This window comes from Columba livia, chromosome 11 (genome assembly GCF_036013475.1).
Source record: "Columba livia isolate bColLiv1 breed racing homer chromosome 11, bColLiv1.pat.W.v2, whole genome shotgun sequence".
NCBI classification, from domain to species: Eukaryota; Metazoa; Chordata; class Aves; order Columbiformes; family Columbidae; genus Columba; species Columba livia.
Genome location: NC_088612.1, coordinates 21,469,962 through 21,485,782, shown reverse-complemented (window position 1 = coordinate 21,485,782; position 15,821 = coordinate 21,469,962). Strand labels below are relative to the sequence as shown.

The window sequence follows — 15,821 nt, the reverse complement described above, 5'->3', positions numbered from 1 at the left end:
CACATGGTTTAGTGCTAGGATTGGGTTATGGTTGGACTCAGTGATGCTGAGGGTCTCTTCCAACTGAAATGATTCTATGATTCTATGATACGATTCCATTACATGAAACTGTAATCCAGGCTAAGATTGAAGGTGCTGAATGTCTGTGTTAAGACACACAAAATCTCAAAATGAAGTACTTATAAACTGCTGCATCCCACACTAAAGTTGGGATTTGGTACCCAAGTATAAGTAGATATCCAGTGCTCTTAGGAATGTCCTTAATTCACAGGCATGGAGTGTGACAAAGGAACTGCAACAGACGTGTCCAGTTCTGGATCCAAAGGCAAAGTCAGGGTAGGATACTTGAGGACATTTAACATGTCTGTAGCAGTTCATGTAAATACAGATCAGTGGTTTCATCATTCAGCAGATCCTTCCAGTGGTCTGACTCGAGTCAAATGTTGACAATATCATGCTCAAGTTATGTCCACTCAAAATATAGCATTTTTTTCATGGCAGATCTCTTCTCCGGGTTCCTAAGAGTGTAGATCAAGGGGTTCAGAGCTGGGGTGACAGCACTGTACAGGAGAGACACTTGCACATCCCTTTGAAGGGAGCTTCCTGAGGAGGGTGGTGTATAATTGAAGAGCACTGGTATGTACAACAGTGCCACAACGGTGAGGTGGGAGGCACAGGTGGAGAAGGGCTTCCATCTTCCTTCCTGGGACCGGACCTTATGGAAGGTGAAGAAGATGAGGTAGAGGTAGGAGAGGACTATGAGAGCAAAGGAGCCTAGTGCAACAGATGTGGTAATGACATTGAGGAGGGTCATGTTGAGGCTGGTACTACTGCAAGCCAAATTCAACAGTGGCTTGATGTCACAGAAGAAGTGATGAACGTGGTTGTGGCCACAGAAAGTCAGCTGAGAGGTCATGACTGAGTGTATCATGGCATGCACAAAACCAATGGACCAGCTGGCCGCAGCCAGCAGCAGACAAGTCTGGGGGCTCATGACAAGGGTGTAGCGCAAAGGATTGCAGATGGCCACATAACGGTCATAGGCCATGGTGGCCAGTAGCACAAACTCAGTAGTTCCCAGGAAGTGGAAGAAGTGGATCTGAGCTAAGCACCCACCAAAAGAGATGGGCTGATGTCCAAAGAGAAGGCCAGTCAACATCTTGGGACCAGTGACTGTGGAGAAGACAATGTCCAGGCAGGACAAGTTCCCCAGGAAGAAGTACATTGGTGTGTGAAGATGGGGCTCAGCTATCACCGTGGTCACAATGGCACCATTTCCCAGAAGACTGGTCAAGTAGAGCAAGAGGAAGCAAACAAAGAAAAAGTGCTGCAGCCCCTGGATATCAGTGAGACCCAAGAGGATGAACTCGCTGAGCTCTGTCTGGTTCAGCATTGCTAGAACAGTAAGAAACAAAAGCAAAATGTCAAGGTTCCACAGTTGTGAGCAGCAAGAGCATAACAAAACATCAGACATAATCAAACACAAAAGAAACTAACATGGACAAAAATATAACTTGAATGTAGTCTTCTCCTATTTCTGTCAAGAACCAAGAAAATCTTCAAATAAAGCCTTCTACCTATGCATAACAGCACAATATGTAAGATGTGAAACATGGCTACTTTCTCACCATCACCCACACTCATATTTCAGTTGTCCTCATCTGTAACTTACTGCTGCAACTCCTGATCCCATCAATAAAACTCCTAGCTTCTGATGCTTTCTTTCCACTATTGTGCCTACATTTCATTAAGTCGCTTTCAGTTTTCACATTTCTAATGGTTACCATCTCTTCCAGACAGTTCTGAGATATGAAAAACTGCACAATTTCCAATTTTGTATAAACAGCCAGCAGAAGGTGCCCCAAGGTATCATACAGGCCTCAGCATTTCTTTTGGTTGCTGATGAGAATAAAGCAAGAGGCTGCCTGAGCTTGTGATCACAAACTGCTTTTCCTATTGGACTGTATACTTTGCCTAAAGAATGTCTCTAGGTTGCTCAGCAGCAGACGAATGGGACAAAAGCCAAGATCTCAGCTCCCGCAATACTGTGATGGAGCAAGACTGAACTTGCAGGAGACGAGTTACCTGGTGCAAGTTCCAGACGAACGGGCTCATCCCACTGAAAGTCGGTCATACTGCCCAATGAGACAACACGGTCAGTTCTGTCACCATCGTTCGTCTTCTGAAATGCAAATGGGTACACACTTGCTTTCAGTTTTTTTTTCATAAAGAACAAAGAACAAACTCCTGACATTATTCTACTAGAGCAGGCAGGCACAGCTATTTCTGGCTTACAACAGAGACCCCAAATTTTACAAGATGAGTAGTTTTCTCTGTACATTCAAAGCAGTGATGATTAAGATTGACGAATCCAACTAGAAAAATATAATTACTTGCAAAATATGCCTTTTAAATACGTTAGAAAATATACATATAGGTTAGAACATATCCTCAGCAAAGCTGAGGATAAATCAGAATATTTTGTGGAGTTAAGAGACCGAGAATTTCTGCTCTCCTTTTTTCTGTGGTATCTCCTTGACATTCTTGTAGCTGAGAGATCAATGCTGCAGCTGTGATGACAATGACTACTATGAGTTCTCAAGGGCTTGTAGTTATTCAGGTAGGATGCATGGAGGAAGCTTTGCAAATGGTACTAGAAATCTCTGGTGACCTCATTAGAGGAGGAATAAAGATTTTCCTTCATGTCCAAAATGTGCAAAATATAAACAACCTCATGTGGGAATTAAATTTCCTATTGCTTTGTTCACTCTCCTGAGATGAGATTTCTGAATCAATGGGGAATTGCACAGCAACATAGTGTTGCCTGAAGAAAGTGCGTAGATGAGCACCCGTAAAACAGAAAAGATAAAGTGAAACAGTCCACAAAAAACAAACAACCTATTTACCTCTCCTCCTCAACACCCCCCCCTAAAAGATCTAACACAAAGATCTCCATCTCGGTGCACAGAGTTTATGGCTGGAATTCCTCGTGAGTTGTGCAACCCCAGCTGACCTGAAGCAGTGTTTGGGCAACATTTCCTAAATCTCTTTCAAATATTAGAATTAGAATTAGTATTTGTGAAACCTCACATTTGTTCCATCCATTGTGCTCTCTTTGGATTTCTGATGTTTTATTTTCGCTGTGGTTTCACAGATAAGGATGAGATTCTGGCGTCTTTGTAGCAAAATACTTGCCAGATTTGCATCTCAATGTCAGGAGTCAGCCCAAGGGCTCCTAGTTTCCTTTCTGAAGCAAAACAGCCACCCATAGAAATTGTGGGATCCATACCAAGGTCTGGCTGCCCTACATACCACTCCAATAGTAAGACAGTTTTGGATATTCCTGGTTTATAATCCCACACCCAGGTCCCACCAGCAGCAGAGAAGAGATTGAAAATAAGAAGCTATAAGATGATAGGACAGACTGCAGAGATGAGGTGCAGGGCTCACCAGGTGAGTGCATTGACTGGCCCTGTTTTCATGGGACCAGTCCATTTTATACCCTGTCCTGTTTACCCTGCCTTTGTTTGTCCCTGTTTACCTTCATCGAGTCATTGACTGACAAGGTTTGGTTCTTCTCAATGTCTCCCTTATCGTTTGTCCCTTATTACCATGTCAAGGGAGTCAGTTTATTCTCCAATTTTCTGCAACTGCGTAAGCATCGTACCTCTCACACTCCCCTCTCTTGTGGGGAGAAAATTAAAAGGAAGTGGAAAGAGTTGTGGATCAAGGTAATGACAGTTTAATAAGGGGAGAAAAAGCTGTGTGCACAAGCAAAAATGGACTTAATTCACAACTTCACATCATCAGGCAGATGTCCAGCCACTTCCTAGGAAGCAGGGACTCAGCATGCCTAAGTGTGGCTTGAGAAAACAAACACCTTAACTGTGAACATGGTCTCATCCTCCTCCATTCCTTGAGCTTTTCTTGCTGTGCGAAACCTCATATGGTATGGAATATCCCCTTGGGCAGTTTGGGCCAGCTGTCCTGGCTGTGTTCCCTCCAAGTCACCATCTTATCCCAAGACTTCTGGTCTTTGTGGAGAGAAAGACTTGACTCTGAACAAGCACTGCTCAGCAATAGCCAAAATATTGGTGTTTTTTCAACACTCTTTAAGCCAAAAATACAAAGCACACACCACACAGCACTCACTAGGAAGAAGGCTGACTCCATGCCAGCTCAACACAGTACAATCTCCTCCCCTCATTCCATGCCATCTGCATCATGCTGAGGTCCAGCATTCTCTGAAACATTGAAGTATCCTCTGACCATCCCATTCACACATTGTGTTAATTCTATAACCGACTGAAACCTTTCCACTTGCCTAAGCCACAATGCATTAAAATCTTTTATCCTTCTACCCCATACAGTATCACAGTATCACAGTATCACAGTATCACAGTATCACAGTATCACAGTATCACAGTATCACAGTATCACAGTATCACAGTATGTTTGGGATTGGAAGGGACCTCAGAAGATCATCTAGTCCAATCCCCCTGCTGGAGCAGGAACGCCTAGGTGAGGTCGCACAGGAACATGTCCAGGCGGGTTTTGAATGTCTTCAGAGAAGGAGACTCCACAACCTCCCTGGGCAGCCTGTTCCAGTGCTCTGTTACCCTCACTGAGAAGAAGTTTTTTCTCAAATTTAAGCGGAACCTCTTGTGTTCCAGCTTGAACCCATTACCCCTTGTCCTATCATTGTTGGCCACCGAGAAGAGCCTGGCTCCATCCTCATGGCACTCACCCTTTATATATTTATAAACATTAATGAGGTCCCCCCTTAGTCTCCTCTTCTCCAAACTAAAGAGCCCCAGCTCCCTCAGCCTTTCTTCATAAGGGAGGTGCTCCACTCCCTTAATCATCTTGGTTGCCCTACGCTGGACCCTCTCCAGCAGTTCCCTGTCCTTCTTGAACTGAGGGGCCCAGAACTGGACACAATATTCCAGATGTGGTCTCACTAGGGCGGAGTAGAGGGGAAGGAGAACCTCTCTCGATCTACTAGCCACTCCCCTTCTAATACACCGCAGGATGCCATTGGCCTTCCTGGCCACAAGGGCCCAGTGCTGGCTCATGGTCATCCTGTTGTCCACCAGGACCCCCAGGTCCCTTTCCCCTACACTGCTCTCTAATATGTAATTTCCCAACCTATACTGGAACCTGGGGTTGTTCCTGTCCAGATGCAGGTCTCTACACTTTCCCTTGTTAAATTTCATTAGGTTATTCCCCGCCCAACTCTCCAGCCTGTCCAGGTCCCGCTGGATGGCAGCACAGCCTTCTGGTGTGTCAGCCACACCTCCCAGCTTAGTGTCATCAGCAAACTTGCTGATAGTACACTCTATTCCCTCGTCTAAATCGTTAATGAATATATTGAATAATATTGGCCCCAGCACTGACCCCTGAGGCACTCCACTAGATACTGGCCTCCAACTAGACTCCGCACCATTGACTACCACTCTCTGGTTTCTCTCCTTAAGCCAGTTTGCAACCCACCTCACTAGTCTATTGTCTAGACCACACTTCCTCAACTTAGCTGTGAGGATGCTGTGGGAGACTGTGTCAAAGGCTTTACTGAAGTCAAGGTAGACCACATCCACCGTTCTGCCATCATCCATCCACCTTGTTACATTCTCCTAAAAGGCTATGAGGTTGGTCAAGCATGACTTACCCTTGGTAAAGCCATGCTGACTGCCCCTAATAACCCTCTTATCCTTGATATGCCTTGAGATGGCACCAAGGATTAGCTGTTCCATTACTTTCCCAGGGACAGAGGTGAGGCTGACCGGTCTATAATTACCCGGGTCCTCCTTCTTGCCCTTTTTGAAGACTGGAGTGACATTTGCTTTCCTCCAATCCTTGGGCACCTCCCCCGTTTCCCAAGACTTGGCAAAGATGATGGAGAGCAGTCCAACAATGACTTCAGCCAGCTCCCTCAGCACCCGCAGATGCATCCCATCTGGACCCATGGATTTATGGATGTCCAGACTATTTAATTGCTCCCTAACCCAGTCCTCATCAACTAAAGCAAACTCCTCCATTGACCTGGCTACATCCGGGGTCTCAGGGGTACAGGGCTCCCCAGGACAGCCTCCGGCAGAGTAGACTGAGACAAAGAACGCATTCAGTAATTCTGCCTTCTCTGTATCTTCTGCCACCAGGGCACCCACCCCGTTCATTAGTGGGCCTACATTGCCTCTGGTATTAGTTTTATCAGCTATGTATTTGAAAAAGTTCTTTTTGCTGTCCTTGACCCCTCTCGCCAGCTGTAATTCTAAGGAGGCCTTGGCTATCCTAGCTGCCTTCCTACATCCTCTAACAGCAGCCTTATATTCTTCCCAAGTGGCCAGCCCCTGCTTCCATGACCTGTAAACTCTCCTTTTCTGCTTGAGCATACCCAACAGATCCCTATTCAACCACGCAGGCCTCCTGGCTCCCTTCCTTGACTTCCTTCGTGTGGGGATGCTCTGATCCTGAGCGTGGAAGAAGCAATCTCTGAATGCAATCCAGCTATCTTGGGCCCCTTTTCATTCAAGCAGTCTTGCCCATGGGATTTCCCCCAGCAATTGCTTGAAAAGGCCAAAGTTAGCCCTGCTAAAGTCCAGGGTTGCAATTCTACTTGCTATTCTGTTCCTGCCACCCAAGATGCTGAACTCCACCATCTCGTGGTCACTGCAACCCAGGCAGCCCTCAACCTTTCCTGCTTCGACCAGACCCTCCTTGTTAGTGAGGATGAGATCCAGCAGTGCACCTCTCCTAGTTGGTTCCTCCACCATCTGCATGAGGAAGTTATCATCAATGCACTGGAGGAACCTCCTGGACTGTGGCTGGCTGGCTGAATGGTCCTTCCAGCAAACATCAGGGAAATTAAAATCCCCCACAACAACCAGGGCCTGTGACTGTGAGGCCACTCTCAACTGCCTTTATTTTCATTTCCTATTTTATCCGTTTTTTATTCCCAAAATCCACTCTTAGCAGCACTTGTTACATTTACTACTGTAGTGGATTGGGCTGCAGCTGGACTCCCACCCAGCTGTTCTCTCATGTCCCCTCCTCAATAGAACAGGACAGGAGGATAAAATAAGATGAGAAATCTCTTGAGATAAGTATGCGAAGATCATTGACTGATTACCATCAAAGGCAAAACAGGCCAACTTGGGGAAAATTGATCTATTTTTTGCCAATTAAAATACATTGGATGGTAAGAAACAAACAAACAAAAACACCTGCCCCCACCTCTCCTTATTTTTCCCAGGCTAAACTTAACTCCTTCATTCCCCGATCTCCTACAGTGATGTGATTTAGGTAATAATGACACAAAGTGGAAGAGAAAATACTGCTTGGGTATAAGCAATTCTAGAATTGGGACTGAAATTAGATCGAAATAAGCTGAGAGAAAATAGAAGCATGAGCTCCATTTCACTTTGATGAACACTCCCTCTGGCAAGCCAGAGAAAGAATCAGACAGAAAGTACCAGGTTCAATGAGTTATGGATCCATCCCATCCCTTAGCTTTCCCTCAGTCCACATAAGAAGGGAACTAATTAAAACAAAGCTACCACAGCGAGCTGGCGCTGTTTCAGCTTACCCTTTCTGTCCTGAACTGAGCAAGTTACTAGCTAGTTTGGGAAAGAGATCTTTGTTCTGAGTGCAAAAAAATCAGATCAAGTCCAGACTAGAACCCAGTCTCTCCCACCAGTAGCAGGGACACTTGCAGGAGACACGGCTCCTCCCCTCCAATCGTGAGCTACTAACTTGATTCTCAACGCGTTATTGAGGGTCCTTTCTTGAGGGGGAAACAATCCAGGCTATAATTTTTGCATTGATGCAGAGGAAAACAAACATCTGTTTGCCAAGCCAGAGAGTTTGCCTGCTTAATGGACATGGAGGTAGAGGGGGTTGGGGGGATAAGAATTTTGTAATCTACTTTGTAATATTCCTGCTATGACCTGGGTTCACTTCTTTGTTTGCAAGGCCTGAGGTACAACAACTATAATTTATTCCAATACGCCAAGTAAAAAAGGGCAGATATTTCAAGGACATTGTATGGAACTGAACTGTACAGGCCTCTGAGGCCTACGTGTCCAGCAAGAGAGCAAGAGTCGAGCAGCCTACGTGCCTGACATGACTTTGTGCAGGCTTGAGTGAAAACAAAAGAAAGAGTGTCCAGTGAAGAAAAGAGTCAGCAAGTCAGCAATTTTATAAATACTTTTTGCTTAACACTAGAGCTTGTGCAGATTTGTTAAATCCAATCACTTGTTAGTTTGTGAACAGTAGTTATTATCCAATTACCTGCAGTATTCTGATGGGTGGGTAGGTCAAAAAGATAATGAGGGAGAATTGTAACAAACAATAAATGTCTTCACTTCAATTCACATTGGATGTGTGGAGCCTGTGGTTTTCGCCCTTGCAAGTGGTGACCCCAACGTGATCCGCAAGAAGTTACGGAGGGTGGACCACTGCTATGAGGAACGAGCCTCAGCTGGAGATGGCGCAGCTGGACCGTGACCGGGGCGCAGTCTGTGGGCTGTGTCTCTCCTGTTTGCTGCAGTAGAGACGGAAGGAAGAATATCATTGCAATGGACAACCGAAGAGGTGAGCAGCTGGAGGCGAGAGGAGGTGGGGCAGAATATATCTAATGAAGAAGGGGCAATACTGCAGCTCCTCTTGCATATGCTCTCTAGGAGAGGAGTGAAGTATGAGGAGAATAACCTAAAAAGACAGGGACAATGGGTTTCCTACCAATCCGTCAGGAGCTTTTCAAATAGAGACTTGGGAAAAAGTGGGAAATGCGTTGTGGGAAGCAATCAGCCACAGTGAAAAAGGTATTAACAACCTTGCAACCACCTGGTGGCTGATAATTTCTACATTGAAACAGTTAAAAGCCGAAAAAAATGTTACACAGAGCGCCTTCGTGGCTTTGAGTCCAACTTGCAACAGTTAAAGGACAAAAGGACTGTTACGAGCCACAGTGATTTGAAACAGGCTTTTCCAGTTCAATTGCAAGAGTTTGCTCCTGATCCAGCAAAGTATTCACTCCCAGAAGAAAAGACAACAGAGGAATAGTCTGCGCCTTTTCTGAGGGAAGAATTGCCAAAAAAACAGGACGAGTCTACTGACGATATGGACATTGATCCAAATGCACCCTCTGATTCAACGAAGAAGAAACAGTTTTTTCCTCCTTTGCCACTGTCTACACTGCCTACTCCTGAACCTCCGATTCATCCTGGGATTCCGATGAAGCCTAAATGGGCCCAAAAGCTTATTCGGAAGGTAGAAGATTTGGAGAGACAGCAACAGATTCAACAAGCTCAACTAGAAGACCAAGAATGCAGAGACGACATTACAATGCGTAAATTGGAACAGAACACCTCTGATAGGCATTCTGGGGAGGGAAAGGGAGGAGATGCAGGTGGCAATCCTACCATGAGGTGGCAAGGTATTACAAAAAATGCATTACTTGAGGGCGAAGTTTTGCCTTCTGTGTATCCGGTAATGCTGGGAGGTACAGGGAATGACGGGAGAAAGAACTCTAGTTACTGGGCTCCTTTTCCCTGGGAAGTAGTCAAGGAGGCGAGGAAATCAGTAAAAGAACACGGGTTACAGTCACCTTATACTCAGGCATTTATTGATAATATTTTTACTACTAAATCTTATGAATCCATTGGATTAATGAACGTCGCTGCAAATGATATTAACAAAAATTCAGCAGCTACTCTGGTGGACACGCTGGTATGATATGGTACAACAAGCAGTAACGCAGAATTTAGAAAGGGATGACAGAGATCCATTAAGAACAGCGGCATTTGATATGCTCACAGGCCAGGGAGAGTTTGCTGATGTACAAAGACAAGCTAGGCTCTGCTTGTGCCGATATTGCATCTGTCAATGCACTTAGCTAGGGAAGCATTGAAAACTCTGCCTGAGGATGAGAAAATTATAACGCCATATACTAATGTTAAGCAAGGTCAAAATGAGTCTTACATGGCCTTGGGGGCCCCAGAGAACCATGCAGTGGGAAAGAAACGGGCTGATGGGTCAGGCTCAAAGGGTTCCAGTAAACAGGTTTGTGTTGGGCTGGTGAGCAGCCACTATGGGGTCCTGCAGGCATCCCTCTTAGGGCCAGATATCTTCATAAACAACTTAAACGCAGGACTTAATGGAATGTTAAGTAAGTTCACCAATGACACAAAACTGTGAGAAGATTTTTTTTAGCTTTTTTGGAAGGAGGCTGCGGGTGGGTTGGTTGGCTTGGTTAGTTTTGGGAAGGATTTGTTGTTATCTAGTCTCTGTGGGCTGCTTTATTTTCGCTCTTCTACTTTGCAGGTGCTCATCTACACACTATGTTGCTGTGCAATTCACCATTGATTCAGAAAACTCATCTCAGGAGACTGATCAAAGCAATAAGAAATTTAATTGCTGTTGATATTTTGCACATTCTAGACATGAAGAAAAGACTTTCTGCTCCTCTAATTCGGTCATCAGAGATTTCTGGTAGCATTTGCAAAGTCTGCTCCTTGAATCCTACCCAAATAACTACAAGCCCCTGAGAACTCACAGTAGTCATTGTCATCACAGCTGCAGCATTGATCTCTCAGCTACAAGAATGACAAGGAGATACCACAGAAAAAAGGAGAGTAGAAACACTCTTAACTCCACAAAATACGTTGCTTTGTCCTCGGCTTTGCTTCCTGACTCTCAATCAAAGGGCCCTACTGCAATGAGAAAAGTGCTGATTGACAGAGAGGTGAGGATTGTGCAGAAGTATTTTTTATATTACGTAATTTATACATTTGGAAAAATAGGAAAACCTCAGCATGAAAAATCTTGTACTTGCATTAGTGTTTAAGTTAGAAGGAAAAACTAAAATAACAATAACAATAAAATTGAAAATAAAAGAGAATATGTTTGGGAAAAGTATTTTCATTTGACTGCATGTGCTCAGCAGTTAATCGGAGAAAATATTAGTCAGCATCTGGGAAACAGAAGGGAAGTAGTAGAAGGAGAAGAAAAAAAGATGCTCAGAAGGAAGAGAAGAAAGGGATTAGATCACCTGTGGTTGAGTGAGAAAAACAGGCAGAACCAGAGGAGGTAGTGGAACACACCTGAATGAAATGCTGTCTTTCTGCAGATGCATTTCAATGAGGAGAAGCCTAAAGGTGGCAAATCCCATGGAAGAAACTGAAGCATTGGTATTGCACAGAGAATGGCATCTCTAACTCTTGCAGTGCAGGTGACACACTAAAATGTTGATAAGGCTATAATATTATCAAACCTAATGTTTCCAATGGAGCTTGTTCAAAGATCAGACTAAAGGCATTTTCAGAGAAATGTGAGCAGTGTTCCAGAGTGAACGCATGTGTGCAACATGCTCATGTTCTTTTATGGTGAAATCAGTTTGGACGTTCCCTGTTTGTTTCCTGTTTTCATGCTGAAAAACTAAGCTAAGGAAGCATGAGAAAAGGAGCGATAGGGCTGGAGGCCTCTCTGAATGGCTTTCAAAAATCATTTGTTTCAAGTAGAAGTATATAGTACAACAGAATGGATGAGAAAGACTGTGAAATGTTCCTATATATGTTTTAACCTCTTTAAAAGATGTATTTTGAAAGCAATATTTTTTCATTAGTTGGATTGATCAATTTTAGTCATCACTGCATTGAATGTACAGAGAAAACCACTCATCGTGTAATATTTGCAGTCTCTGTTGTAACCAAGAAATAGCTGTGCCTGCCTGCTCTACTAAAATAATGTCAGGATTTTGTTCTTTATTCTGTATGGTTGGGAATCACACAGAGACGAACGATGGTGACAGAACTGACCGTGTTGTCTCATTGGGCAGTATGACCGACTTTCAGTGGGATGAGCCCGTTCGTCTGGAACTTGCACCAGGTAACTCGTCTCCTGCAAGTTCAGTCTTGCTCCATCACAGTATTGCGGGAGCTGAGATCTTGGCTTTTGTCCCATTCGTCTGCTGCTGAGCAACCTAGAGACATTCTTTAGGCAAAGTATACAGTCCAATAGGAAAAGCAGTTTGTGATCACAACCTTCTGCTGGCTGTTTATACAAAATTAGAAAGTGTGCAATTTTTCATATCTCAGAACTGTCTGGAAGAGATGGTAACCATTAGAAATGTGAAAACTGAAAGCGACTTAATGAAATGTAGGCACAATAGTGGAAAGAAAGCATCAGAAGCTTGAAGATTTATTGGTGGGATCACAAATTGCAGCAGGAAGTTACAGATGAGGACAACTGAAATATGAGTGTGGGTGAAGGTGAGAAAGCAGCCCTGTTTCACATCTTACATACTCTGCTGTTATGCATAGGTAGAAGGCTTAATTTGAATATTTTCTTGGTTCTTGACAGAAATAGGAGAAGACTACATTCAAGTTGTTTTTGTGGTGTTAGTTTCTTTTGTGTTTGATTACGTCTGATGTTTTCTAATGCTCTTGCTGCTCACAACTGTGGAACCTTGACATTTTGCTTTTGTTTCTTACTGTTCTAGCAATGCTGAACCAGACAGAGCTCAGCGAGTTCATCCTCTTGGGTCTCACTGATATCCAGGGGCTGCAGCACTTTTTCTTTGTTTGCTTCCTCTTGCTCTACTTGACCAGTCTTCTGGGAAATGGTGCCATTGTGACCATGGTGATAGCTGAGCCCCGTCTTCACACACCAATGTACTTCTTCCTGGGGAACTTGTCCTGCCTGGACATCTTCTACTCCACAGTCACTGGTCCCAAGATGTTGACTGGCCTTCTCTTTGGACATCAGCCCATCTCTTTTGGTGGGTGCTTAGCTCAGATCCACTTCTTCCACTTCCTGGGCAGTACTGAGGCTGTGTTACTGGCCACCATGGCCTATGACCGTTACGTGGCCATCTGCAATGCTTTGCGCTACACCCTTGTCATGAGCCCCCAGACTTGTCTGCTGCTGGCTGTGGCCAGCTGGTCCATTGGTTTTGTGCATGCCATGATGCACTCAGTCATGACCTCTCAGCTGATTTTCTGTGGCCACAACCACATTCATCACTTCTTCTGTGACATCAAGCCACTGTTGAATTTGGCTTGCAGTAGTACCAGCCTCAACATGACCCTCCTCAATGTCATTACCACATCTGTTGCACTAGGTTCCTTTGCCCTCATAGTCCTCTCCTACCTCTACATCATCTGCTTCATTTTCCATAAGGTCCGGTCCCAGGAAGGAAGATGGAAGCCCTTCTCCACCTGTGCCTCCCACCTCACTGTTGTGGCACTGTTTTACATACCAGTGCTCTTCAATTACACACCACCCTCCTCAGGAAGCTCCCTTCAAAGGGATGTGCAAGTGTCTCTCCTGTACAGTGCTGTCACCCCAGCTCTGAACCCCTTGATCTACACTCTTAGGAACCACGAGATGAGATCTGCCCTGAAAAAATTGCTAGGGAAAAAATCATGTTCCTGGAGGAATGTGACTAAAACAAGGACAAGGCTCACAACAAAGACAAGGCTCACCTGTTTTTAAGGAAAGAGCTCAGAAGGACTCTGTGTTGCAAGACTGGAAAATGTTTGATTGTCTCATGCAGTTTAACACATTAAGAAGTTAATTGTCTAGATCTAAGTCAAAGGGGAGATATTCAAGGACTTGAAGCTTCTTCCATCATATTTAGATTCCATGTGTATGGCAGCCCATGTGGTCTAGGGGTTCTAACACAGATGCATTTGTACCTCTTGCAGGACTTGAGGCAGTGTTGACAGCCCCATGCAGGTGTCCTGGATGATCTAAGATAAGAAATTACCTGACAGCTCTGTTTTGGCAGCTGAATGACCCTCTGGTGGTTCAGAGCTCCTGTATAGCTGAAGAGAGTTAGCAAGTGTTATGTTTTGGGTGGGTATAACTTAAGCGTGATACTGTCAACATTTGACTTGAGTCAGCCCACTGGAGAGATGTGTTTCTTTCCATCAAGTAGAAGGGAAACCTTACTCATGAACTAGATGTAAATTTAAACATAAAATTGGATAGGAGATTCATCTCCATGAGCTTTAGCAGCGTGCCTTATCTTGCCTAGATTTAGATATTTAAAAGTATTTATGTGCCTGTCTACTGTTCCAGACCCAGATTATGGTGAATGGTGAAAGAATTGATCTGTATTTGCATGGACGACTACAGACATGTTAAATGTCCTCGAGTAACCTACTCTGACTTTGCCTGTGGATCCAGAACTGGACACATCTGTTACAGGTTCTTTGTCACACTTCATGCCTCTGAATTAAGGACATTTCTAAGAGCACTAGATATCTATTTGTACTTGGGTACCAAACCTCAAACTTAATGTGGGGTGCAGCAGTTTGTAAGTGTTTAATTTTGAGGTGCTGTGTGTCTTTACACAGACATTCAGCACCTTCAGTTTTAGCCTGGATTACAGTTCCATGTCATGGAATCATATCATAGAATCGTTTCAGTTGGAAGAGACCCTCAGGATTATCAAGTCCAATCATAAACCTACTATAGCACTAAACCATGTCCCTAAGAACCTCCTTTAAATGCCTTTTAATCAGCTCCAGGAGTGGTGACTCCACCCTGGGCTGCCTGTTCCAATGCCTGACAACCCTTTCTGGGAAGAATTTTTTCCTAATATCCAATTTTTTTCCTAATATCCAATTTAGATTTCCCCTGGTACAACTTGAGGACATTTCCTCCTGTCCTATCACTTAGTACTTGGGAGAAGAGACCAACACTCCCACCCAATTTGGTGTCATCTACAAACTTACTAAGAGTGCACTCAATCCCCTCATCCAGATCATCAATAAAGAGATTAAAAAAAACTGACCCCAATACCGAGCCCTGGGGACACCACTTGTAACCAGCCACCAAATGGATATGGCTCCGTTCACCACAACTCTTTGGGCCCAGCCATCCAGCCAGTTCTTTATCCATTGCAGAAACACCATCCAGGCCTTGATCTGCAGCTTCTCCAGAAGAATACTGTGGGATACGGTGTCAAAGACCTTACTGAAATCTAAGTACACAACATCCACAGCCTTTCCCTCATCTGTTAGGTGGCTCACCTTGTCATACAAGGAGATCAGGCTGGTCAGACAGGACCTGCCTTTCATAAACCCATGTTGACTGGGCCTGATCTTATGGTTCTCTTATATGTGCCATGTGATGTCACTCAGGATGATCTGCCCCATGACCTTCCCTAGCACCAAGATTAGACTGACAGGTCTGTAGTTCCCCAAGTCCTTCTTACAGCCCTTCTTGTAGATGGGCATCATGTCAGCCAACTTCCAGTCAACTGGGACCTCCCCAGTCAGCCAAGATTGCTGATAGATAAAGGAAAGTGGCTCAGTGATCACCTCCACCAGTTCGCTGTGGTGAAAGCACTCGACATCCCCAGCCCAACCAGAGCAGTTTGGTCCAGGCTCCAGAGGAGGGAAAGGCCTTGTGAGCGCAGGGAGTCTCATGCAGACCTTTCCTACTGTGTGCAGTTTGACTATGAGTCAACCACTTCATTCAATAAATGCAACAGCCCAGATGAGCCACTTTGAGCTCTCCTCAATAAATACATGAGCTGTATGGCGATGGCCTTACTGTCCACAGGTCAGTGGATGAGCCCAATTCAAGTTCAAGATTAGTCATTTAGCGTAAGCAGATGCACACCTAAGTGTAATGGCTTATTTAGAGATATAAGGTTGTATGATTTTTAATATACTCTTTGATTCGTGTTACTTACTAGACTAGATTTGCCTAGACTTTAAGCTCGTATTGGCCAAAAGCAACTGCAGACTACACTAAACGCCTGCAAGATGAAGTCTAGCTTGTATTTTGCTGGGAAAAATGGAACTGAC

The 15,821-nt window shown here is 44.5% G+C and overlaps 2 protein-coding genes across 2 annotated transcripts; one reads left to right on the top strand and one right to left on the bottom strand.

Moving 5' to 3' along the window:
* Window positions 1–463: 463 nt before the first annotated feature.
* Window positions 464–1,411, bottom strand: LOC135580533 (olfactory receptor 12D1-like). Its single transcript, XM_065076354.1, has one exon. The coding sequence runs from the start codon at window positions 1,391–1,393 to the stop codon at window positions 464–466; it is 930 nt and encodes a 309-aa protein (XP_064932426.1). The 5' UTR covers window positions 1,394–1,411.
* An 11,085-nt stretch (window positions 1,412–12,496) lies between these two features.
* LOC102094274 (olfactory receptor 12D2) lies at window positions 12,497–13,494 on the top strand. Its single transcript, XM_065076353.1, has one exon. The coding sequence runs from the start codon at window positions 12,502–12,504 to the stop codon at window positions 13,492–13,494; it is 993 nt and encodes a 330-aa protein (XP_064932425.1). The 5' UTR covers window positions 12,497–12,501.
* Window positions 13,495–15,821: the final 2,327 nt, after the last annotated feature.